This window comes from Saccopteryx leptura, chromosome 5 (assembly GCF_036850995.1).
Source record: "Saccopteryx leptura isolate mSacLep1 chromosome 5, mSacLep1_pri_phased_curated, whole genome shotgun sequence".
In the NCBI taxonomy this organism is placed as follows: domain Eukaryota; kingdom Metazoa; phylum Chordata; class Mammalia; order Chiroptera; family Emballonuridae; genus Saccopteryx; species Saccopteryx leptura.
The window spans coordinates 213,844,926-213,870,564 of NC_089507.1; the positions used below are offsets into that span (position 1 = coordinate 213,844,926).

Here is a 25,639-nt window from a genome sequence, read left to right on the forward strand (position 1 = left end):
CCTGGGTCGCTCCCTAGGACATTGCAGGAGCGTGCTCCGGCGGCCCCTGGCTGGACCTCACCTCCTTCATTCCGTGCTCTGAGAGCAAAAGTCACTTTCTAGTCTGGTATCTGGCCGTGTCCTCCAGCCCCACCCCCACTCCTCCCAGGGGTCCTCCAGTGCCCTGTGGATGAAGAGCCAACTCCTGGACGTCACTCTAGGCCCCACTTGTCCTCTCCGCTGCCCCACCCTGCTCCACGCTGCAGCCCTCTGCCCCGTAGTCTCTCTGAAGGACCCGCCCCTCCATCAACACACCGTGTATTTTCTCACTGCTACACCTTTGCACATGCGGATCCTTTTACTGGGACCTTCTTCTTTAAGGCTCCTTCTCATCACTCATTCATTCAACAAAAGTTTACTGAGAACCTACTATTCCAGGCCCAGCATGCTTGATCCCAGGGATACAACAGTGATCAGACAGAAAAATAAAAAATCCATAGCTAAATGAAGACCTACACCCTGGCCGACCAAGTCTGTCAACCTCAACAGACAGTGAGTCCCTAGGAGGCAAGACTTAGGTCTGATTTCTCTCCGTAATTCCAAAATGCAGAAAACAGTAAAGTTCTAAGGGGACGACCATTCACTGATTCATCAGACAGTCACCGGGTGCCTAGGTCACGCCAGACATTGGAGGACGGGGCGGTGCAGGGGAAGACAGGGGACTCAGGGGCTCTGCTGACCTGGTCTGACCTCATCGGTGCTAACTAGCTGTGTGACCTCGGACAGGTCACATTGCTTCTCTGAAGAGCCCCTTTGACTGCGCCTGACAATGATGCCACGGCAACGACTTCTCAGTGCGGCAGAGACGGTTCGCCTGGCCCACCGAGGAGGCCTCCGTTCTGCTCTAAAAGGAGAAATCTGTGATACGGTGTCCAGGTTACAGGCTTGGGCAGAAGACAGAACTAGATGTAAAACCTGACTCTACTGTAGACTAGCTCTATGACCTCAGGCAAAAATTGTTAATCTTGAGTCGCAGCTTCCTTGTGCTATAAAATGAGACTAATAATAGTGTTTATATCCTAGGGACGCTAGGAAGGTTGCACAAGTGTTTGTGGAAACTACCTGTCGATAATAGCGACCACCACTATTATTTCAGATGGGGAAACTGAGGCTCAGAAAGGGCATCAGAGTGGCCAGTGTCAAACAGCGAGACTGGGCAGAGCCCCGCGAGAACTCAAGGCTTCCTGAACTGAGGCCCGGACACCACCTCCCTGACCTCCACGCTCAGCAGACAGAGTGGCTTCCTCGGTCACTCCTGTCCCCAGGCCTCCCTCCATCATGACACAGATGAGGAGACCATCTCAAAGCAGGACACAGAGCGAATGAGAGACAAGCACCATCTCCCAAATTCTCCGTGTCCTCCACGTTCTCTGCACCTCTGCATCTGGTGATGTCCGTGATGTACAGTATGAAATATAATATTGACACACCCAGCTTGAGTGAGTCCTTACATCCTGACCCCTGGGGCCTCCTGTAGGGAATGTTTGCTTTGGAATTTGTGGGATGGACACAGTGAGAAGGACGGCTTCTCATCAGTTTCTCAGCTGTCAATCATTCAGCGCCACCTCTCCACGGCTATGGGGTCACTCGCTATATATGAAGTCAGCCCCACTGCAGAACCCAGCAGGAATCAACTGACGGAGACCCAGAGCTCCTCCACTGTCCCCTGCAGAAATCCAGGTGAGCACAACGCAACGACCCTCTCGAACCTGCCTTTTTATCAGACACCAAGCCAGACTGAAGCTTTTCGTGAGTGTTGCCCAGTGACAAATTGGTGCTGGCTCTAGCACAGAACACGAGAAACAGCAGCTTCAGTGCTGACGAGATGTCCAGAGGGAGAAGGGTACACTGGCATAGGGCATCCGCCAGCTTTCTCCTCTGCTACCCCTGGGTTGTGGCTTTCGTGCTCATGCTGATAAAATAGCTGCTGAGCTACAGCCATCGTGTCTGGCATCCGATTAAGAAAAACCAGGAGAGGAAAACAAAAGCCGGGTCAGCCCACTTTAAATAACTCTTTAGGAAGACCCAGCCTAAGAAGGTTGGGGAGAGAAGCCTTCTGTTAGGTCTGTTTCTGCTCTCAAAAATGAAAGAGTTCTTTAAAGGGAGAGGGGAGGGTGGGCAGGTGCCCTCAGCTCTCCACGCTTCTATTTCCTGCTCTTTAAAATAAGTGTGTTGATACATGTCTCATAGGACAGGGCTGTTGCAAAGATTTAGTGTAGACCCCTCTCTCTGGGCTTCTAAAAATGCCCCTTGGCCACCCTGTCCTTCCTCGGCTCTGTTAGTCTGTGCGTTTTCCTAAAGGCACTGTCAGAACCAGGGAGGGATGAAGAGAACCACTGACTAGCAAGTCCAAAATGAGCTTCCATTTAGTGGCCTTGGGTTAAGCAATTTTTCAAAATACTTGTTGAATATTCAGAAACTTTATTTATTGAGGTACAGAGTAAAGTACACACGACTTAAAGGCAGGGAAGCTGGGTGCACTAAATATGGGTGTCTCAGAAAAAGCATAGCCCTGCTCTGAGCCTCAGTTTCCCATCTGTAAATGGAAGTGGAATTGGGGTGGTTAGGAATACGTCCAGAGGAGTCCCTGGTTTTCCCCCACCCCCAAACCCTTCAGCTCCACAGAGAATCTCAGACTGACCCTGACACTGACTCGACTTACCTGGGGCCTCCAAGGCACATCCCAAGTGCTGAAGGAATCAGGTCCTCTTCTCATCCTTGGTGGGCTGCCTGCCCTGTTGCCTGCTCAGTGCTGGAATATCTGAATTCCCCGTGGGTCTGTTAGATGGCGTAATTAAAAATATTTCTTAGATTTCAGTCCATTTCCCATTTTATCTTAGCATGCCTTGTTATTCTTTTATTGGATGCTGGACATCGTGGTGAGAAATTGTAGAGGCTCTGAATGATGTTATTTTGTTCCAAAGAGAAAGCAAGACAGCAGGAAAATAGAGAACACGTGCATGGCTTTGATCCTGCTGAGGCTTAGATGTATATTTCATTAGGGTAGAAATGCTCTAATTTTGCTGTTCCTCCTCGGGGCGGAGTGGGGGCATCTTTATTCCCAGGGCACGGCTCTCTTTCATTCGGCTTAGTCGTCCAGGTCTTCCTGAAAAGCCCTGTGTCTACCAACACCACTCCTTTCTGGGCTTGGGCTCTGCTCAGCTCTGCATCTGCTGTTCTCTGCTGGACACCTTCGGGTCTAACGACTCTGACACCACCTGCAGCCTGCGTGGATTTTCGCCCACCAAGCCGTTCTCTGACACCAGCTGGGCCTCCTCCACTTCAGCTCCGCTCTGACGCTGTCTGGAGACAGCCTCTGATCCCACGGTTGAGGGCTCAGTCCTACAAGACCACCCTTGACCTCAGATGCCCATCACCAGTCCTGATTGCTGCCTGTGGGAGGGGACGTGTTCCAACCTTCAAGCTATCTGGTGATTAGAATGTTAAATCAAATGGTTTGTTTACTTTACAAGGAACAGTTGACACAAACCGGCTCTTGAGGTTTATGAGCACAAAAGCCAAACAGCCCCGGGGGGACAGCCTGAATTCACTTCTTCCTAGCAGAGGTGGCTCTGGACAGCTGACTGTCCTCCGTGTCCCACAGGGTTATTAGAAATGGCATAAAGCTCTCGTATCCCATAAAAAGCCTTTATTATTGTCAGCTGTAAAGGTAGAAGGGAAGGTTACTCTCCAAGGGAAGTAGAATTTGCCTTAGGCAAAAATACCTTTTCGCATCCGAGTCGGGGCACCCAGCTCCCCGTGAACCCTTTTGCCCTCTGTCCCTCAACAAAACCACTGAAGAGCCCCTCACACTCGGCCCCTGCCCTGACCTAGCTCTGAGGAACAGAACCAGCGTCCCGCTCCCAGGTTCTGGAGAACAGACCTTGGGCAGGTCAGAGCCTTTGGAAAAAACTAACTTTGCCCTTCAAACTGGGATCTCTTGAGCCACAAACACCATCGATAAAGGTTCTCAATCGTAGTCAGGTCAGGAGAAAAGGGCACCACCTGCATTTCTGAGAAACACGTTGGGGAGGCACAGACATTACCAATGTGGGGAACACTTGTCTTCAAATGTCCACGGCGTGTCCTTCCACGGCCTTCGCCCTGCCTGTGGCAATGGGACAGGCAGCGCCTGTGGCTTCATAAAGGGGCAGCTTCAGCAGGAGCGGAGGGAAGGTGCCTGGACCTTTGACGAGTCAGTAGGGACAGAACAGACCACTGCTCACCAGGAAGGGGGCGGAGGGGGGACTCTGAGAGGACAGTGTGAGGGTGTTTGGGGGTGATGGAACTACTCTACATCCCGACTATGATGGCGGGGATAAAACCACACGTGCATTAAAATTTATAGAACTACACTCCAGAGGACAAAAAAGGCAATTTTACTGTGGGTTTGTTTGCTTTTTAAGACTGGGTTTTTTTATTTCAAAACCCAGGGCATAGGCAGGATACGTCAAGAGTATCACATATACAATGAAATAAAGCAACGTTTCCTGCCCTGAGACTAGAACATTCCCCACATCGGGTTGGTGGGATGTGAGAGTCCAAGAGAAGCTGAGGAGAACACGCTTCTGGTGGGTTCTGGAAAGTGTCCTGTGCTCTGGCTACTCCCCAGGCAAAACTTGTCATAGGACAACAGATGGCACAGTTGATAACACAGGATTCGAGAACAGAGGGCATCTGTGCCTGTGTCCCCTTCCAGAGCCCAGGAGAGAGGCCCACACCCCGGGGAAGGAAGTTTACCTGGGGGGTCTAGGTGGGTCCGAGCAGATGGGCTGGGGTAGCCCCCCATGGTCCTGCTTGAGACCCAAGGAATTGAGTCACAGCAGACCAATTTGGGGTGTCTAACAAGGAAGGAAGAAGTGACTGGTACATCCTAAGGGCCTTTCGGACTGGAGCGACTCCCAGCCTCTCGGCAGTCTAGGGGCCGACAGCTTGTGAGCGTCTTGGTATTTCTGGTGAAAACAGGGACAGGGCAGCCTCCTCCAGATGCCGCGGCACACAGGAAGCCCCTGGGACAGAAATGCAACCCCGGGGGGGAAGTGGAGACGTTTCCATCACCCAGAAAATGGCATTTGGAATGGTAACTAAACTACAGATGCATTAGGAAGAAAACTGCCCAGACACTTGAGTTTCTGAACTAAGCTTCTCCCAGCTCTCCGGACATGACCCGCCACGACCATCATTTTAAAGAGGAGGACACTGAAGTTCAAGGCACTACGGCGACTTGTCCAGGGTCACAGGATTTGAACCAGGGCACTCTGCGCCCAAATCCGTCCCCTCTGTCCGCCAGCAGGCCTGTGCAGACTCCTGTCTGCAAACCAAGGACATTGCCTGTCCGGTGACTGACTGTACAAGCTTGAAGCAGGCCCTTGACGTGTCTGCCTCAGTTTTCCCGCAAAGATAGTAGCAGCCTGGCCCAACCCATACGAGTTACACCAAGATAACAAAAAATGGGACCCCTCTGAGAATGACTGACGACATGCAAGCTCTGGGAAGGTTCTAGCAAGTGCTTGAATGGATAATTGAGTTGAAAGCCACGGCCCTGGCCCCTCGGGGGCATCGCTGGACTCTCACAGGAAGTAGGAGCCGTTTCAGGGAAGGCCTGGAATGAGGGAAAGCAGCGTGGCTCACTGATGACAGGGGTGACAAGCCACAGGGGCGAGTTCTGACTCCATGACTCATTCACTGTGTGTCCCTGGGAGGTAGTCACCCTCCCTGAACCTTGGTCTCCTTATCTGCCATTTGAATGAAAACAATGCCAACCACTCCTGAGGAAGACGAGGTTCGAGGAAGGAGAGCCCCTCCCCCTGCCCGAGGTGTTCAGTAAATGTGCGTTCCTCCTTTCTTTCTGTTGCTTATAGGTGTTGGGTTTTGCAGGGTGACATCTGCTCCCCACTGGTCTAAGACCTAGATTGCTCCATGCCTCAGTCTTTCCATCTGCAAAATAGACTCCAGGGGCCCGAGTTGTGGGGACAAATGCCTTATTACTTCATTTGAGGAAGGGAAGAAGAAAGGGTACAGGCAGAACCCAGGATGCCACAGCATCCCCCGGGCCTGGGAACCTGGCAGGAGTTTCCCGGAACAGGGAAGCGAAATGTCAGGCCAGCAGGAAATTCACAGATGCGGGAAAAATCAGAAGATACACGTCAGGTGAATGTACAGCACGGTGATTCAGAGAAGGGCTAGAGTGTGAACGGCTCAGGCCCACATCCACCACACAACTCTGCGTATGTCCTCTCCCACGCTGAGCCTCAGTTTCCCCCGTGGAAAATGGGAGCGCTCGCTCCCACCTCACGCAGGGCTGCGAGGATTCCTGAGATGCTGCCTGTGAAGAGCACGCGGTCCCGGCGGGCAGAGACGGTTCCGTGTTATCCGTTGACACTGTTCGTATTGTTACCAGCATCCAATGAGCAGTGCCCCTCACTCTGCCAGATCCTCTCCGTGTCTTTGGGGACACGTATCCCCACGGGGCCTCGGTTTCCTCCTCTGCAAAGCAGGAGCCGCGACCCCTCCTTCCCAGGGTTCCGGTGAGACCAGACGGCCCCGGATAAAGGGAAATCAGAGGCACCTTGACTCCCTTTGTCACTTGGGGAGCAAGAGTCCTCTAATTGGAGAAAAAGAACTGAACCAGGAGTGCGATTGTGGATTCAGGCCGTCATCCACAAACCTCCTAACAGCCACCTAATTTTATGCATTTTGATGCATGTTTCCGGGACAAGGGTCCTTAGCTCCAGGTGTCTGCCTCTCCGCGTGTTCCAAGCTTGACCCCCCCACCCCGGGCCACTTCTGACCATCTGACCATGCCCGCGCGTCCCAGCCTCAGCCCCGCTCATGAAAACCACGTGAAGTCTTGAGTAACATCCCTGTCTCAGGTTTTCCTCTGTTTAATTTGTCGATCAAATGGCTTAACTGTTCCACCTACTAATATGATTGGCAATTATTTACTTTGGAGATCCCTGAAAGGCATCACTAGATTGCGGAATTCTCAATTCTCCCAAATCCCACCACCCAGCTGCGTGTTTCCTTATCCCCACGCTATAAAAGAGGCCGCCTCCCTCGGCAGAAGCGAGCTGGAGAGGGGAGAGGTGACCAGGACAGCCGCCGGGACCTCTGCGAAGCCCAGGTGAGGCCAGCGAGTTCTGCTCCCGCTCTGCGGCCCTGGCAGGGGCGGCAGGGGTGCCAGGCTCCTTGCTGGCTGACTAGGCTTTAGGATCACTCATGGAGGGGGGGGGCGCTTCTAAAAGAAACAGCGCTGGCCATTTTCAGGGGCATGGGGCGGCCATTCACTCTGCTTCCCTAAGAGAGCGGTAATGTCCGTATAGAAGCGCTGGACTGTAGAAATGGAGAAGGGGGAGTGTGATGGCGATGGGCGGCACGTGGCTACAGGTGCGCCTGTCCCTGGAATTCTCCCGTGGGCACGCGCTTTGTGCCCTGCGTCAACATCTCCATGGCGTGACTTTCAGCTTGAGGCTGCCATGGTGGATTCAGGCCATCGTCCACAAACCCCCTAAGAGCCACCCGATTTTATGCATTTTGATGCATGTTTCTGGAACTAGGGTCCTTAGCTTCCAGTGGATTCATACAAGGTCTGTTTCCCAGAAGAGATTCAGAGGACCCGATCCCCAGAGAGGCCACCACTGGCTCTTTGGATCAAAAAGCCCTTTCAGTTTCAATCGGCTACACCACAGATGATCCCTTGATGAAATTCTGACCCAGATTGCCAGGTGCCTCCAAAGTGTAGGGACCAGCTCCAGCTCCGGACACCTTTCCTGGTTGCCAAGTAAGCCTGGGGGGAGGGTGGGGACAGCTGGGAGGAGACAGATTCAAAAGGCAGCCAAGTTCAGAGACCTACTTCCGACCACAGCTCTGCCATCGATTTGCTGTGTGATCTTGAGAAGTTTACTACCCTTCTCTGGTCCCCTGATTCTCCTTGTGTGATGAAGATTTTGAATGGCCTAGGATTTCCCCAGCACTGATCTGGATAAGACTGTGTCTATGACCACGTGGCCTCTGGATAGTCTGACTTGCACAGGCTGGACCAGGACCAAAAAACTGTTCAGTTTCTCAGCCACTGGGCATGTTTAGGTCTTTATTTGCTCTGTCTCAAGAGCAGGGACTAGGGGCACTGAGGTAAGCCATCGCAAGCAAGTCCCATTAGAGAGTGAGTCTGACGGTCACTTAATTTTAACAGAAACCTCTATGTCAGACTGGCTTCAAATCTTATCCCCATGTGTACTTGTGACCTTGGGGGAAGTTACCTACACTCATGAGACCCGATTTCCTCGCCTGGGCAATGCAGAGGATTAGCGCCCAACCTTAGAGCGTGGTGAAGACGAAACCACTCCGCGCATGCGCCTAGCGCAGCTGAGGCCAGGCACAGACGCGATGCTGAGCAGTGTCAGCTACGGCTCTTCTCTCCCCGGCGCTCCCGGGGCCGGGGCAGGCGGTGGGTGCATTTCTCTCTGGTATACGTGCTGCTTTGTTCCTTGTCATTCTGTCCACAGACACCAAGAGAGAAGATGTTTCAAATCAGGGGCCTCGTTGTCTTCTGTGGGCTGCTGGCCACCGCCCAGCAGCAAGGGCTGCCCTTGGGTCTGGATCCAGTCCTACCTTTAGTTTCAAAGCCCACAGATCTTGCTGGAAGCTTGACAGGTGGTAAGTGAGCATCTGTGACGAGCCTCTCCAGGGCTGTGTGTGTGTCTGACCCTCTGGTGGGGGGAGAAGCCAAGGTGATCGGGGAGAGGGGCTGAGGGGCCGACATGGTCACACCTGACCCCTGAGAACTCCTCTCCCCGTTTCCAGCCCTCAGCAATGGCCTGCTCTCCGGAGGTCTGCTGGATAATCTCAGAAATCTCCCACTCTTGAACATCCTAAACTTGGGAAGGGACAATTCAGGTGGCCTGGTTGGAGGCCTGCTTGGGAGACTGACATCCCAGCTCTCTTTCCTGAAAAACATCGTCGAGTGAGTAGCCCTAACGTGGGGCCTTGGTGTCCCCCGGAAGACTCCCGCTGGAGATCCGGTCACCCCAGGCAGCGGCCGGAAGGAGGGAGAGATCTGGTCTCCGCAGGAGACTGGAACTCAGTCTGAGCCCCTCCTTACGGATGGTCCGTCAGGGAACACCCACCCTCCTCCTCATGAACCAGCCACTCTCATTTACTTCATTCTCCTTTACTTCATTCCCCAGTCAAGGTTTTTCTCACTAAACGTGGTAATTTGGACGCGTCTGTGGAGTCCCCTTAGCACACAAGTGGCCTTTGATGTCAGCAGGAGAGTGTAAACTGCTGTTCTCAATCACACCGTCAATGCGGTGCCCACGGAGTGATCTAATAGGGTGTTTCCCAAGAGACACATGAGAGCCCTTAAGCGAGACGGAATAATGGGAAGCTTGATTCAGTGGGCTGGCCAACCTGGGTCCTCGACAAGGCCGGGTCACAGCCGTTTCCAAGACTCCTGCCCACCCAGCTGCTTGCCCCTGACTTAAAGACAGATAGATAGCCTTCCGTTTGACTTCCAAACGTCCCCCTGGCTTTCTCAGCCCCATCGGTTTCTCTGTTTATGAAGTAAAGCCCTGGTACCCACAGGGAAGACTGGCTGGGAGGACAGGCCAGGATGTGACAACCTGGCACAACGGCTGGTCCAGAAGGGTGTCCTTCCGCCCCCCTTCCACGCTCTCTGACTCCCTGCTTCTTGGTCTCCTGGGTAAACATTGTTGATTAACCCTGCCATTGAAAGTCACAGCAGGATGAGTGATTCCTACCCATGAACGTTTGTTAAGAACTTACTCCACTTGCCTCATACATCATCCACTCATCTACTTACCCATCCATCCATCCATCCATCAGTCCATCTTTCCTTCCATCTAACCTCTTACTCTTCCCACATCTGCTCACCTAATCACCTACTCACCTGCTCATCAGCCCAGAAAGTCAACCAATATGGAGTAGCCCTTTTCTTTTTAAGGCTTTGGGCTGGCACAGAGAATGCAAATGCAATCCAGACAGAATGCAAATCTAATTCAGTCTGTATCCCAGAATGCCTCAGAAACTGGAGTGGAGGAGAAGGCCACAGGTGTGTCAGGCTCTGGCCGAGTGCGGAGGTTGAGGAAGACTGATTCCACTCAGAACCCGTGTGGTTTTTGCTGCAAGACTGCCCTCCCATCTCCCCCAACCCCACCTCATGGGGAGTTCCACCTCTGAGAATGGGTACCATTGGGCTAAAAGTGGTTTCTAGGTTTGGGCTTGAGGAATTATCGTTTCTGTCTTCACCTCCCGGGCAGTGTGCAGATCCAGAGTCCCCAGCTGCTGGAACTCGGCCTCGTGCAGAGTCCTGATGGCCATCGTCTGTATGTCAACATCCCTCTGGACTTGGGCCTCGATGTAAAAACGTGAGTGGGCCCCAGGGCGCGGTGGGAAGGGAGGCAACCAAAGGAGACCCTCACGGCCATGGGTAGTCAAAAGGGGGCATTGGAGTCTAACAGACATGAGCTTCCAAGTTCAGTGTGTTCGCTGCTATGCCCAGCGACCTGGAGTCACTCGGGAAACTCACCTGACCTCTTTGAGCCCTGGCTTCTCCTACTAGGAAATGACATGAGTAGAGCTATGGGCAAGAATGGTTGAGGCAATGCTAGCATTCCTGGCAAGGAGAAAAGCCTCCTCTTCCTGGCACGTGTGGGGGCACTATCTCCTCTGCAGGTCCTTAGTCACCAGTCTGTTAAAGTTGGATGTGAAGTTAAACATCACTGCAGAAATTGTAGCTGTCAGAAATGAAAACGGGAGAATCCACTTGGTCCTTGGCGACTGCACTCACCCCCCTGGCAACATAAAAATCATCGTGCTTGACGGGTAAGGCCAGAGGGGTGGCTTCACCAGTCCAGAGGAAATGAAATGGAATGATGGTTGGAAAGATAGAACAATGGGAGAATGGATGAGTGGGAGGATGGAAGGGTGGAAAGATGAAAGGATGAGAAGATTGATAGGAGGGAGGGAAATGGATGAATGGATGGATGGATGGATGAGTAAATGGATGGGTAAATACTGACTTATCCCTTCTTAAACTGGGCTGACCAATTTTGCACTGGATCAGGCAACAAGAGATCTGAGTTCAAGCTCCATCTACCAGAGGGCGTGGGGAGTGGTGGAAGGCCTCCTATGTGACCTTGGACAGTACTTCCCCAAGCTGTAATATGGACCTGTGTTGAGGTTGTTGATTGATAACCCCAGTAAGACAGTAGGTGTGAATGTGTTTTGTCCTAGTCAGGGGTAAAATAGTGACAGAGCCTAGCTGGGTTCCTTATTTTAGTTACCTGTCCCCAGACTGGTCACGCACGATGGACAGGAGTCGTCCCCACCCTAGCTAACCTTTACTGAACATGCTCACTATGCTTCACGTGTCCCCTCTCCTGGAATCCTCATGACCCCTACACACTCAGCACCGCTCATCCAGCTGTGGGGTCTGCAAAGTCTCAGGGGACGCCTACTGTGTGCTGGAACTCTGCGCTTGTCCTGCGTGTCCCACGGTGTGCGTGGCTGTGTAGGGTGTCACTCCCTTGGACTCGGCCCCTTGGCGCTCAGCTGCCTGTGGGTGTGGACGGGCAGGGCTCTGCTTCAGCCACTAGTGCTGAGCCCGTGAGGCCCCAAGGGCCCCTGCAGGCTGCTCCACAGGCCCGAGCCCCTGCACCACCCCGTGGCTTTTCTCTTTCAGGGTTGGCCTCCTCCCCGTTCAACTCCTTCTGGATAACCTCACCCCGTTCTTGCATATCACCCTTCCTGGCCTGGTACAGAGCACCGTAAGTGGGTGAAATTGGGGGCGGTCTTAGAGCTCGTTGGGCTGAAAGAGGCCCCTGGAATGAGCTTTTCTGAGCCTCCCAGTTTGATGAGTAAATTCTGTCCAAATCTATTTGTCCATTGATCCGTCTTTCCATGGTCCTTCTTTCCATCCTTCAATTGCATTGACTAGGTCTTGCTCTGGGCCAGGCCCTGAGCATGTCCGCACTACAGCTGAACTGCCCCGGTCCTGCCCAGAGGAGCTAGCTCCCAGTCCACCCCTCCGAGGGCTGCAGACCGTACTCTCCCTGCCTGTGATCGGTGCCTCTTCTCACCAGAAGGTCACCCCTCCCAGGCAGCCCACCTCATTAGAAACAGACGCCACGTCCCAGAGGGAACGCTGGCTCGCTGTGTGACTGGGCACATCGCACACGTGCCCTCGGGGCCTCTTCTGCCCAGTGGCAGTGTGAGCTCTTCCCGGGAAGAATGCTTAGAAACAAGCGCTCTCAGGCACAGAGAAACGACAGAAAATCTCCCCCAGAGACTTCATCCGACAACGACGCTGCCCCCCCAAGGTCTCCCCTCAGGTACCACTTCGTCTAACGCCCCTCTCTGCCTCTGCACCAGGTGTGCCCTCTGCTCAACAGCGTTCTTGGAAATTTGGACATGACCCTGGTGCATGACACCGCCGGTCAGTATCTGCTTCCAAGCCCTCTCTCCCCTCCGCAGGGCGGGCCTGCCCCGAGGAGCTCTGTCTCTGCGCCCCGCGGGACAGATCGGTCCTCCAGCTGCAGCACTCTCCATTTCGGATTTCTTTTTGCCTTGAATTATCCAGATAATGTGGAGGGAGATAGAGAGCCTGTCTCTCCCTCACCAGCCCCGACACCGAGAACAGCTGGGCTGGTGGGTGGAAGAAGGCATCGGCCCCACCGAGCCCCGCCTGAGGGGGGGGCCGGACCCCCAGAGTTCACACTCCCCTAATCAGGCCTGGGGGGGGGGTGTGCAATAGCCCAGACTCCTTCTCTGAGACCATCACTCAGATCAGCCGTGGTGGCTTTTACATTTTCCAGACCAACTGATCCATGGGCTGAAATTCGTCATCAAGGTCTAAGCCTTCCTGAAGGGACCCAGCCTCTGCTGAGCTAGTGAGTGCTGTTCCCAGATCCCCCGGATCAATCGGGAAGCTACTGCTCTTCCCCTGGTAGGGGTGGCAGGGGGCTATGACAGTCACATCTGAAGAGAAAGCAAAACAGCCACATTGACAAGCCCAGTTGTGCACAGGGAAGTCCACAGAAACGCTGACAGAGGTGGAGAGACACAGGCAACAATACAACATGGTCACAAACAGAAACACACATGGTCATGGGTGCACGCACACAGGCATGTGCATACAAGCACATGTGCATGCACACCCAAACACATGGTCATTCGGACACACATACAAAGACACTCACTTTCCCAACAGCACGCTCACACATGCGCACACACATGCCAACTCGCCAGACACAAGTGCCTGTGAAAACACAGACACACACTCACTTGAACACATGCACAAGGGGCCCCCGGATCCCACGCCTGGGTTCCCATTATGGCTGAGACAAAACCCCTAACCCCAGCGTCTCAGCCTCCTCCCCTCTCTCTAGAGCAGCGGTTCTCAACCTGTGGGTTGCAACCCCGGCAGGGTCGCCTAAAGCCATCAGAAAATACCTAATGCATATTAGGTATTTACATTCCGAATCATAACTGTAGCAAAATTACAGTTATGAAGTAGCCACCAAAATTATGGTTTGGGGTCACTGCAACATGAGGAACTGTATTGCAGGGTCACGGCATTAGAAAGGTTGAGAACCACTGCTCTAGAGGGTTTGACGATGAGCCAACAGCAACAAGAGTCAGGGACCTCCCGTCCCCATTCTGATCGGAGTTGTCTCCCAACAGATTCATTTCCTGCTGCTCAGCCCACTCCTCGCCCAGCACCTGAGAACACACAGAAGGCTGCCCATGCACTGGACAGTGTTTGGGAACCAGAGTAGCCTTCTCTCCAAGGAAACAGCTTCCCCTTTCCCCACCAGGCCGGTGTTGCCTTCCATGTTCCTCAGCAAATAAAACTGCTCTCCGTCTGCACAGGGGGCCTTGTCATTCTTTTTTTTTTTTTTTTTAAGATTTTATTTATTCCTTATAGAGAGGAGAGATAGAGAGAGAGAGAAAGAGAGAGAAGGGGGGAGGAGTAGGAAGCATCAACTCCCATATGTGCCTTGACCAGGTAAGCCCAGGGTTTTGAACCGGCAACCTCAGCGTTTCCAGGTTGACGCTCTATCCACTGCACCATCACAGGTCAGGCTCCTTGTCATTCTTCACCATCACTTGAGGGCTCATGGGATGGAAAGAGCCCCGGCCTGGGTGGTTGAACCCTGGAGATCAGAGTCGGACCTTACATCAGAGATCTTAACGGGCTTTAGCAGGACTGGGGGGGTGTTCAGATGAATGTGGTTTTCAGACTGGCGGCTCTGTGGTCCTCAGAATGGGTGGACAGGATGCTAGGGGGCAGAGGATGTTAGGGGTCGATGTGACCCTCCAGACAGAAGTGATGATGACACAGAAAGAGACCACATGAGAAGTGAAAAGGAAAGATTCGAGAGATGTTCAGGAGGCGGACCTAGACCGGGGTAGATGAGGGGGCGGGTGGGACTCCCGTCCGCGTCTCAGGTTGGGGAGCCCAAAGATAACTGGACACGTGGGGAGGAGGCGTTGATTCCAGCAGAAAGATGACTCCTTTGGCTGTGGCCACACTGTCCAGAAGTACCAGGGACACCCCAAGGGAAAGCCCAGGTAGCGGACGGACACACGAGTCACTGACCACTCCTCCGCTCTCTTACACTCAGCCATGCTGGCCTCTTTTCTGGTCTCCCAGCAAGGGGATGCTAACGACGACACGAAGGAAGTGTAGGAGGAAGGACAAACTGGTCCAAAGTGTTCCCGGCTGCAAGGCTGGAGAAAAGCAGGGACAGAGACGGCTCGTGGGAGCTGCGTATGAAAAGATTACTGGTGCCTCGCATGAGAGTCAGAGCTTTGAAGGAAGACTGATTCAAAGGAATTGAGGAGAGGAAGGAACTAAGGATGTTGAGACTGTTCATGCCGATACAATTTATGAAAAAATTGAATGCGAGAAGGAAGAAGAACACAGATGCCCAGGGTGGGGAAGGTTATCCCTTCCAATAAAACATAGATATGCTCTCACTGTTTGAGACCTTTCGAAGGCTAGCCCAGCCCCTGCACTCCTCACGTGAGGGTACTGAGCCTCGGGGTATAGGTGAATGACTCGCACAAGGTCACAGAGTGACAAAAGGGCAAATAAGGACTGAGACATCCCAGGCTTCACAAAAAACCTTGCCCCTTGCTCTTTGGGAGACGCCATTGACCTTGTGAAAATGAGCAGATTCAGATTGTCCTTTGCCAAATATGTGACATTGTATCCAGACCTACCACTGTCTGTCTGCACCTACTATTGCCACCAACCAACATGGCATTGTGCAAGGACAGTCCCAGAGTTCAGGACGGCAAGAATGTTAATTGTAGGGAACCAGCATGTGTCTTCTGGTGAGGACTCACGGGAGGAAGCATCTTCCACACACACAGAAGTAGGATACCTCTAAGCTCAGGATGAGGAGTTAGATTCCATAAAGAGCTGCATGAGCATTGTGAATGTCTATCTAGTTCGTGACCTGAAGTACAAAGAACCTTTCTGAATGGGAACCAGCCATCAGGACCTGACTGGGCTCGGGGAAGATCCAGCCATTAGCTACCTTCATGTTCTTTGGGGGCAGGTATTAGGTCAAGAATGACAGTCCTCCTTGGTTAAGGCTCCAAGAATCCAGGTGAATAAGTTCAGGCTCACACACCTGGGACCATCAGAATCGGTCCTGCTGCCCCCATATCATGGCACCACACCACATTCCTGCCTGGACACACACACACCTGCTGCCCATCTCAGGCACCACACCACATTCCTGCCCAGACACACACACCTGCTGCCCATCTCAGGCGCCACACCACATTCCTGCCTGGACACACACACACCCGCTGCCCATCTCAGGTGCCACACCACATTCCTGCCTGGACACACACACACCTGCTGCCCATCTCAGGCACCACACCACATTCCTGCCTGGACACACACACACCCGCTGCCCATCTCAGGCGCCACACCACATTCCTGCCCGGACACACACACACCTGCTGCCCATCTCAGGCGCCACACCACATTCCTGCCTGGACACACACACACCTGCTGCCCATCTCAGGCGCCACACCACATTCCTGCCTGGACACACACACACCTGCTGTCCCTCTCAGGTGCCACACCGCATTCCTGCCTGGACACACACATACCCGCTGCCCATCTCAGGTGCCACACCACATTCCTGCCTGGACACATACACCTGCTGCCCATCTCAGGCGCCACACCACATTCCTGCCTGGACACACACACACCTGCTGCCCATCTCAGGTGCCACACCACATTCCTGCCTGGACACACACACACCTGCTGCCCATCTCAGGCGCCACACCACATTCCTGCCTGGACACACGCACACCTGCTGCCCATCTCAGGACCGACCGTTTCCCCACTGCTCCCTTGGACTCCCTGTAGCTCACAGATGGGTATTTCCTCTCCCCAGACAACTTCAATTCCAAGACTCCCCTGGATACAGAACAGTCTGAGAGGTGGCAGGTTAATCAGAGCACATTGATGACTTTTAAATAGTGATGATATTTTTAACACTTTGAAAAACACCTAAAAGGATGTCAGTGAAAATGGTGGCAGACCTCCTGCCTCCCCAGGACATGAGGCAATCTGGGAGGTATTTCTTCAGTGAGCACATCATCCCGGGCTCTGTGAGCGGCCTCATTCCGTGGCACTCACTCTCATAGACTACAGAGGCCACGAAAGACTCCAACGAACAAGCAGGGCAAACATCAGAGATTGTCAGTGAGCTGCACTAAGTCCAGCGGGGGAGTGAAGACCGAGGCTCTAGCCATAACCATGAAACCTCTGGACCACGGAGGGGCAGGCACTGGCCCCATCAAGCCCGGAGTCCTACCCAGCTGAGGTGCCCGCAGGAGAAAAGAGGAAGGCGGGTCATTCACAACGACCAGCCACTCTGAGCCACATGTGCCTTAAATGTCAGCCAGTGCGGAGGAGAAAACACACTTGAGCTCCTCCCCTTACGACCTGCTCGACATGCTCCGCGTCTCTGCTTGACCACGAATTTCCAACTTCAGCAGCTTGACTTGCTCTCTCTCCCACTTGCCCCCGCCCCACCCCCCACCCCCTGGACTCACCAGGGCCCGGCTCTACTCTCTCCTGGACTCCTTCTTTTCCAAGTCTTCATCATAAAACCTCAACTGTTTCTCTGCTACCTGCTTTCAGTCTTTTTTCCTATTTCCAACTCCCTGTGTCATTCTTCTGCTAATCGTCTTCAGTACTAATGTCTCAGAATTTGCTCACTTTAAAAAAAAGAAGGGCCTGACCAGGCGGTGGTGCAGTGGATAGAGCGTCGGACTGGGATGCAGAGGACCCAGGTTCGAGACGCCGAGGTCGCCAGCTTGAACGCGGGCTCATCTGGTTTGAGAGCTCACCAGCTTGGACCCAAGGTCGCTGGCTCCAGCAAGGGCCCGCGGTCAAGGCACATATGAGAAAGCAATCAATGAACAACTAAGGTGTCACAACCAAAAACTAATGATTGATGCTTCTCATCTCTCTCCGTTCCTGTCTGTCTGTCCCTATCTATCCCTCTCTCTGACTCTCTCTCTCTGTCTCTGTAAAAAAAATAATAAAAAAGAAAAGAAGAAAAGGGATGTTTCCGTGGTATTAGTGCGCGGCCCGAGCCCTGATAGCTCAGGGGCCGAACACAGTGAAGGCTGATTCCTCACGCACACGTTCGCTCCACGCTCCACTCTGGAGCTACAGCATCCGGAATGCCCGACCTCCACGGTCACCGAGACAGCGCAGGGGGCACCGGCACATGGGCAGGACGTTATTAAGGGCTAGACTGAGGAGTAGCACGCATGCGTCACTTCCTACACCCTGCGCTAGCCAGGCAGTCTGAGCCCCGGTCTCCTTGTCTGCAGAAACCCCCATTTCAGAGGGGTTTTCTGGGGATTCAATTAGCAAATGCATGTAACGCATGCGCCTAGCTCAGTGCCTGGCTCCTCGTCAGGGCTTGGGAAACACAGCTGTTTTATTAGCATCCACAGCAACTATTTCCTGGCCTAGTGTCTCCAGCAAATTATTTGAGCCTCATGTCATCATGGGGGTGGAGGGAAGAGAGAGAGAGGGGGGGGGGGGGAAGAGAGAGGGAATCATCCAATTCTTCTTTTTTTTTTTTTTTTTTTTCATTTTTCTGAAGCTGGAAACGGGGAGAGACAGTCAGACAGACTCCCGCATGCGCCCGACCGGGATCCACCCGGCACGCCCACCATGGGGCGACGCTCTGCCCACCAGGGGGCGATGCTCTGCCCATCCTGGGCGTCGCCATATTGCGACCAGAGCCACTCTAGCGCCTGGGGCAGAGGCCACAGAGCCATCCCCAGCGCCCGGGCCATCTTTGCTCCAATGGAGCCTTGGCTGTGGGAGGGGAAGAGAGAGACAGAGAGGAAAGTGCCGCGGAGGGGAGGAGAAGCAAATGGGCGCTTCTCCTGTGTGCCCTGGCCGGGAATCGAACCCGGGTCCTCCGCACGCTAGGCCGACGCTCTACCGCTGAGCCAACCGGCCAGGGCTAATTCTTCTTCTTGCTACATTACCTAGGGAAACGTGACACTCTTCTGTCTTACCTGTATCTACTCATGGTTCAACTTTTATTTCTGAAAGTTGATGTTGGGGCTTTGAACTGAACATTGTAACGTTTCCTATTATGATGGATTTCTTTAAAGACAGTGACTCAGTTCACAAAGGAATAAAGGAGCATTGGTTAATAGAGGTAACGGTGGCTGGTATGTGGCAGAAATTGTGGGGGTGTTCTGTGGATGACTAGAAGCCAGGGAACTTGGGGACCAGTCCTCGTCCTCCAACGCGCCTCTAGCCTGGCGACTGGATACCTTGAACCGGACCTCCAGGATCCTGACCTTGCGCCGGCGCTCGCACATATGTCCTATGACCACTAGAGGGCGATATTGCATGGCAACCCAGCAGTCATCTTGAAGAATAACATTTATTTATTTACTTATTTTATTCATTTTAGAGAAGAGAGACAGAGCGAGAGCAAGAGAGAGAGAGAAAGAGAGAGAGAGAGAGAGAGAGAGAGAGAGAGAGAGAGAGAGAGAGAGAGAAGGGGGGAGGAGCAGGAAGCATCAACTCCCATATGTGCTTTGACCGGGCAAGCCCAGGGTTTTGAATCGGCGATCTCAGCATTCCGGGTGGAGGCTTGATCTACTACGCCACCACAGGTCAAGCCAAGAATAACATTTATTGAGCATTCAAGGTGAGCCAAGACTCTTGCTAAGTAAGTCCTTTCAACACAAGATTTTATTTAACTCTCACAGAGGTGAGGCTGCTAAGCATACAACTTGTGAGCAGTGGATCCAGGGTTCAAATCCTGGAAGTCAAACTGGAGCCCAAACTCTTTGCCAGCGGTTACCAATTCACAAGCATCCAGCCAAACCTGGCACGTTTGCGTTTCGTTTTTACTTTAAATTTACTTTAAATGCTGGTGATTCTCCAGTTGGGTGCTGATTATAAATGCCTTCACCATTCCCCAAACCCCACAATCACATCAAGGTGTCCTACACTATTCAGTGCTTCTTTGGCGCCTAAAGTAGGGTTGCCAGATTGACCAACAACAATATAAGACACCCAGTTAAGTTTGAATTTCAAATAAACAATGAGTCGTGTTTCATGCAAGTACGTACCAAATATTGCGTGGCACATACTTAACTAAAAAGGTATTCGTCTTTTATGTAAAATTCAAATTTAAATGGGCTTCCTGTTCTCACGAGCTCACTGCTGGGAGTGGGGTGCAGATAATATGCACATAAATGAATAAGTAAAAAAAGGTCATTGCTGGCTGGATGGGGGCTAAGAAGGTCAAAAAGTGGGGCGACTGTAAGGCTGCAGACGCCGAGTGCAGGAAGGAAGTGTCAGAGGACCCTCCGAGGAGGGGACATTGAGCAGATGCCTGAATGGTAGGAAGGTGCCCAGACACACTGTAGCGTTAACAAGCCCTGGCTGTTTCCTAGAACAAGCCCCGGCGGTTTCCTCTTCATCTCTCGGAGCCTCGGTCTCTTCCTCTGTTCCAGGGATGGTAACAGCTCTGTCCCAGGGGGTGTGATAAACGTTAAACGAGGGGGTTGCTGTGCTTCACACAGGGCCCAGCACACGTGTGACAGATGTCAGCGGCTATTCCAGTCGCCACTGCGGCTGCTGTCAATCCTGTTGAATGAAGGCGGAGCTCCCACGATGGGCAGACCCCACACCGGGTGCTGCGGACACTGAGGTAAATCAGACGGGTGTCTTCCCTCCCAGAGTTCTCAGTCTAGATGGTGAGACAGTTACAGAACAGTGTGATCAGAGCTGCAGGAGAAGTGGCTGGAAAGGACCCTCATGGCACTAAGGAAGGAGTGACTTCCTCTGAGTGAGAGGTCCAAGAAGGCTTCCTGGAGAAGGCAACCTCTTAGATAAGCCTAAAAAGACAATTGTGATGTCAGCAAATGAGTGAGAATGGGAGCACATTCCAGGCTGAAAAGCCAGGCAATGTAAAAGCAGAGAAAAATGAATGACTTGTTGCATGGGGGTGGGGGGGGGGGGGGAGGACGACAGGTCGATAGAGTAGAAAAAATAAATGGGAGATGGAAAAGGCAAGGCTAGACAGGGAAGGGCTGGACCTTAGGGGGGCTCAGACCTAAAGCTGAGAGCTGGACTTTCTCTCGAGCCATTGGGAGCCAAGGACACACATTATAAAAAGATGGCCCTGACACTCCCAGCAGAAGGGCTAGCATTAAAAAGGCCGACCACACCACGTGCTGGTGCGGGAGGGGAGCGACTAGAACTGTGGACGTGTTAAATGGTATAATGACTTTTGGTGAAAGTTCTGGCATTTTTATTTTTTGATGTTGTTGGGGTTTTTTGGGGGTTTTTTTTGTTTTTTTTACAGAGACAGAGATAGAGTCAGAGAGAGGGATAGACAAGGACAGACACAGGAACGGTGAGATGAGAAGCATCAATCATTAGTTTTTTGTTGCACATTGCAACACCTTAATTGTTTATTGATTGCCTTCTCATACGTGCCTTGACTACGGGCCTTCAGCAGACCAAGTACCCCTTGCTAGAGCCAGCGACCTTGGGCTCAAGCTGGTGAGTTTTTTCTCAAACCAGATGAGCCCTCGCTCAAGCTGGCGACCTCGGGGTCTCGAACCTGGGTCTTCCGCATCCCAGTCTGACGCTCTATCCACTGCGCCACCGCCTAGTCAGGCTTTTGTTGTTTTTTATATAAAATAATCACACACACCCTCCCCAGTGACCCAGCAATTCCATTCAAAACAAATGAAAACACTTATTAAAAAAAAAGGGGGGGGGTTGTCTAAAAATGTTCACTAGAAATGGTATTCATAATAACCCCAAACTGGAAATAGTTCAGGTGCCCATCAAGAGGCAGAAGAGTGAATAAACGCCCTGTAATGTACTCTGACAATGGAATACTGCACGCCCGCGAAAAGGGAGCCCCTCTCCACAGCGGCAACCACGTGATGAGTGTCAACATCGTTCCGGTGAGTGAAAGAAGAAGCCAGACACAATAGACTCTATGGTCCATTCACATGAAGACCAAGAACAGACAAAACTAATCATTGGTCATTAAAAAAAAAAAAAAAACCAGACCTCTCTCCCATGGTGGGGGGTCAGAGGACAATTGACTGGAAAGAGGTGTAAAGGGAACCTTTTGGGGTGCTCACGAATTTCAGCTTCTTAGTAGGGGTCTGGCTTATGCAGACATGTGCACTTGTCAAACCTCAGCGAACGGACACTTAAGACCTGTGCTTTTCATTGTGTATTGACTGCAATGTCTTCCGTTGCAGCCCATAGGCCGGACAGGTTCGCAGCACCATGTTCATGGTCCCAGAGAGAACTCGGACGAATGACCGAAGGCGCGTCTCTCGGGCAGCGCTGTCGGTCTCATCTACAGCGATAGTCCCACTGGGCTCCGTGTCGTTCTGCTTCTCCGTCTCTGTGCGGCTCCCGGAGGGCTGGGACCCTCGGGGGAGAGGCGGAAGGTGCCCGGCCACCTGGGTCTGTCCGTCCTGAATTGTCAGTCCCACTGTCACCCTCGGAAGTCCCCCTGTCCCCAGTTGCCTCAGCAATGTCATCACCAACTTGTTTTGGACCTAGACCTCGAGGGCCAGGACAGGCATGGCGCCCACTTCCCCGGCGGCACAGGACTCCGACCTCATGGGGTTCGTCTTGGGCAGAATGAAATCAGACTCTGGATGGCCAGAGGAAGGTGCACCCGGGGCCCTCTCTGAGCCGAAAGCCCGGCTGCAGACAAGTGTCCAACTCTGGGTCCTGACACTCGAGCTGAAGTGCTCAGGGGGAGGGACACTGACGGCAGCAGGGGGCGTTGAAGGGCATCAGACCAGGAAGTCGGAGGGTGGTAGATGGACGGTGTTACCTGTAAAACTGCCTTTGCTCTGTTTGAAAACTTTCATAAGAAAGGGTTAGGGAGCCTGACCAGGCGGTGGCGCAGTGGATAGAGGGTCAGACTGGGACGCGGAGGACCCAGGTTCAAAAACCCTGAGGTCGCCGGCTTGAGCGTGGGATTGTAGACCTGACGCGATGGTCGCTGCCTTGAGCCCAAAAGTCTCTGGCTTGAAGCTCAAGGTCGCTGACTTGAGCAAGGGGTCACTCGGTCTACTGTAGCCCCCCCCACCCCCCAGTAAAGGTACATATGAGAAAGCAATCAATGAACAACTAAGGTGCCGCAACAAAGAACTGATGTTTCTCATCTCTCTCCTTTCCTGTCTGTCTGTCCCTATCTGTCCCTCTCTCTGTCTCTGTCAGATAGTTAATAAGTTTGCAAAACGAAAAGCAAGAAAAAAATTATTTAAATATTTTCACATTTGTCATTTTAATTTCAAGTAAAACTCTATTTTTTTGTTCAAATTTCAGATTGTTACTCCTGTTACACATATACTATCATTAATTATAATTATACTTTTACATATGTTCAACTATCAGTTCAAAACTTTGTGATTATTATTATGCTATTATTAATTACATTATACATATATTATATTTAAAATTTATTGGAAATAAAACATTAATAGTACATAATATTTTTTATTTAGTTAAAAATATAATTCACATGTATTTTTATTTTCCCTCTTTATTTTAAGGGACCCAATATTTTCTTCTGTGCTCAGGGCCTCAACCGACCTTAATTTGCCTCTGGTGACTAAGCAAGTAAATGTTAGCTCAGGAACCTAATGCCATGTGGGTGACTTTGAGGGAGGTGCCCGCTGGGTCCCCGGTCTCCGCTCCAAACCCCAGGGAAGTCCATATAAGCAAAGAGCAAGACATTTGCAGTCCAGGGAGGTCGCGCGTCCAAGCAAAGAGCAAGACATTTGCAGTCCAGGGAGGTCGCGCGTCCAGAAAAAGTGCAAAGAGGTTCGAGGACGCACTTGGCTCGGGGCCTGCACTGCCCATCAGGAAAGAGCTGGACTTGGGTTCGCGCATGCGCACTGAAAGAGCCCCAAGCATTTCCCGACGCATGACAGGTAGCTTGGTGCAGTTTCCCAGAAGCAGGGCTGCCTCCTCCCAGGTGGGCGGCAGTGATTGGCCTTCCTGCTCTTCCTCAATCCGTCCCATAGGAGAGGCTCGGCCGGATGCCAGGGCGCCTAGAACACCTGTCCCAGCACAAGCCCTGGCTGAGGAGGCTCAACAACGCATTTCTGTTTGTTTTCACTGTGACTCAAGGAAAAGTATTTCGCCTCCCTGAAGGGGGCTCATCCAAAAACAGTGCCCACCTCCAGGCACCAGCGTGGGGTTAGCTGGCTGAATGCAAGCAAAGGGCATGGAAATACTCATTAGGCTGAATCATAGACATAAATTACTGTCACCAGGGTCACGTTGTCACCTCCTGTTTTAGGGGAAGCGATGTTGTTTTTTTCACTTTGGTAGCTTATAGAATCTTCGGTTAGAAGTAGGAAATCAAGTGTATTTAAGTTTTCAAACGTAATTCCTTTTACCAAAATATATGTTGAGTAAGCAGTCCTCCAGAGTTAGTAGATACTGCAGAATGTGGAGGCGGATGTGGCCGGCAGGGGGAAGGTGGCACTCAGATGGCAGAGGTTTGAGAGACGGTGGCTGAAAAATTAAGAGCACAAGTTTCAGAGTGGGAAGGACCAGAGTTCCAATCCTGGCCTCTTGTCCCTGTGGCCATGTGAGTTCCATCCTTATCTGTAAAATGGAGGGACGGGTGGTGAACTTGTGAGTTGGAGGCTCAGCCCGGCAGGTAGGGAGCCCTCAGGACAGGGAGGGCTGCTCCTGTTCCACACCGCAGGCAGCCCCTCTCTTAATACCTAACTAACCCGCCACACTGTCTCCCCAAAGTCAAGCGTGTGAAATGTGAAAGTCAAACAAGAAGAGACTTCCACAGGGGATGTGTGAGTGTGAGTGTGCGTGTGCGTGTGCGTGTGAGTGTGAGTGTGCGTGTGCATGTGTGCGTGTGTGTGTGCGTGTGTCAGGCGCTGGGGGAGGCACCCAGCTGAAGCTAAAGCTGCGTGCAGTCCTCACGCTGCCCTGACGCTGCCACAACAACCTCCCATATACGTTCTTTCTCTTTGTTCTCTGTCCCCACAACTGCGACCACTGGGCTCTCTGTGATTCTACATTTCTCTGTCCGTTTCTGGCTCCCTCTCTGGCTCCCAGGAGAATGTGAGTCCCAGGAGGGCATGAGGGGGTTCGTTTGCTCACTGCTCTGTCCAAGGCACCCAGAACTAGGTCCACACACAGTGTGGAACACAATCAGCTGACTGACCAACTGACCTGCCGGCTGAGGCCTCTGTCTGTCTGTCCCCACAGTCCTGAGTTACTAAAGAGAATGGGGGAACACACATCACTCTGTCTGGGTTTCCCTTCGCTCAGGCACTTACGAAGGCCCAGCCGACCTCCACCAGGTCACACGCTGCTCGAGTTGATGGGAATCATGGCGCTTAGCCCTCTGCCGGCATTGACCCCATCATGACCCAACCCAGTAGTCTGGCTTGGCAGTAAAGCTTATCTTTGTTTGCATTAAAGCTTACCTATTCCTATCCCACAAAAGAGGGATTACACCTGGTGAGTCTCCAGGTCCGATTTCTGTCTTTCTTTCCCAGTGGTTCCGGGACAAGCGTGACTGGGCTTTTGTTGCGCCTGTCAGCCCTGTCAGCGCAGTGCTCCCCCGGAATCCTGAGCCTGCGGGTGGGCACTGGGAAAGCAATGAGGCTCTCAGTTCCTTTGTCCTCGCCCAGCTTTTATTTACTCGTTTCCAAGCTATTACATGGGGTTGTTTGCTGATCAAAAAACTCATTCAGCGCAAGAATTTATTTTTCATCTTTTCTCTTTTCCAAATGAGAGGAGGGAAAATAGAGACAGACTCCTGCATGCACTCCAACCAAGATCCTCCCAGAAACCCCCTTCTGGGGCCAATGCTCCGCCCATCTGGGGCCATGCTCACAACCAAACTATTTTTAGTGCCTGAGATAAAGGCTCCACAGAGCCATTCTCAGAGCCTGGGGCTGATGTACTCTAACCAATCAAGCCATGGCTGTGGGAGGAGAAGAAAAAGAGAGAAGGGGAAGGAGTGGAGAA

At 52.4% G+C, this 25,639-nt stretch overlaps 3 protein-coding genes across 3 annotated transcripts in view; all 3 read left to right on the plus strand.

Annotated features, from left to right (window-relative positions):
* Positions 1–25,639, plus strand: part of LOC136406650 (BPI fold-containing family B member 1-like) — a 202,438-nt gene that overhangs the window by 166,336 nt on the left and 10,463 nt on the right. The gene's annotated exons all lie outside the window — the stretch shown is intronic.
* The window catches only part of LOC136405093 (BPI fold-containing family A member 1-like), a 228,069-nt gene that overhangs the window by 138,054 nt on the left and 64,376 nt on the right, over positions 1–25,639 (plus strand). The gene's annotated exons all lie outside the window — the stretch shown is intronic.
* LOC136405094 (BPI fold-containing family A member 1-like) lies at positions 7,125–13,926 on the plus strand. The gene is made up of 9 exons (XM_066384075.1): positions 7,125–7,162; positions 8,544–8,694; positions 8,842–9,001; positions 10,317–10,424; positions 10,732–10,881; positions 11,741–11,825; positions 12,430–12,493; positions 12,873–12,947; positions 13,741–13,926. Exons 2-8 carry the CDS (start codon positions 8,559–8,561, stop codon positions 12,911–12,913), a joined length of 744 nt encoding a protein of 247 aa, XP_066240172.1. The 5' UTR covers positions 7,125–7,162; positions 8,544–8,558; the 3' UTR covers positions 12,914–12,947; positions 13,741–13,926.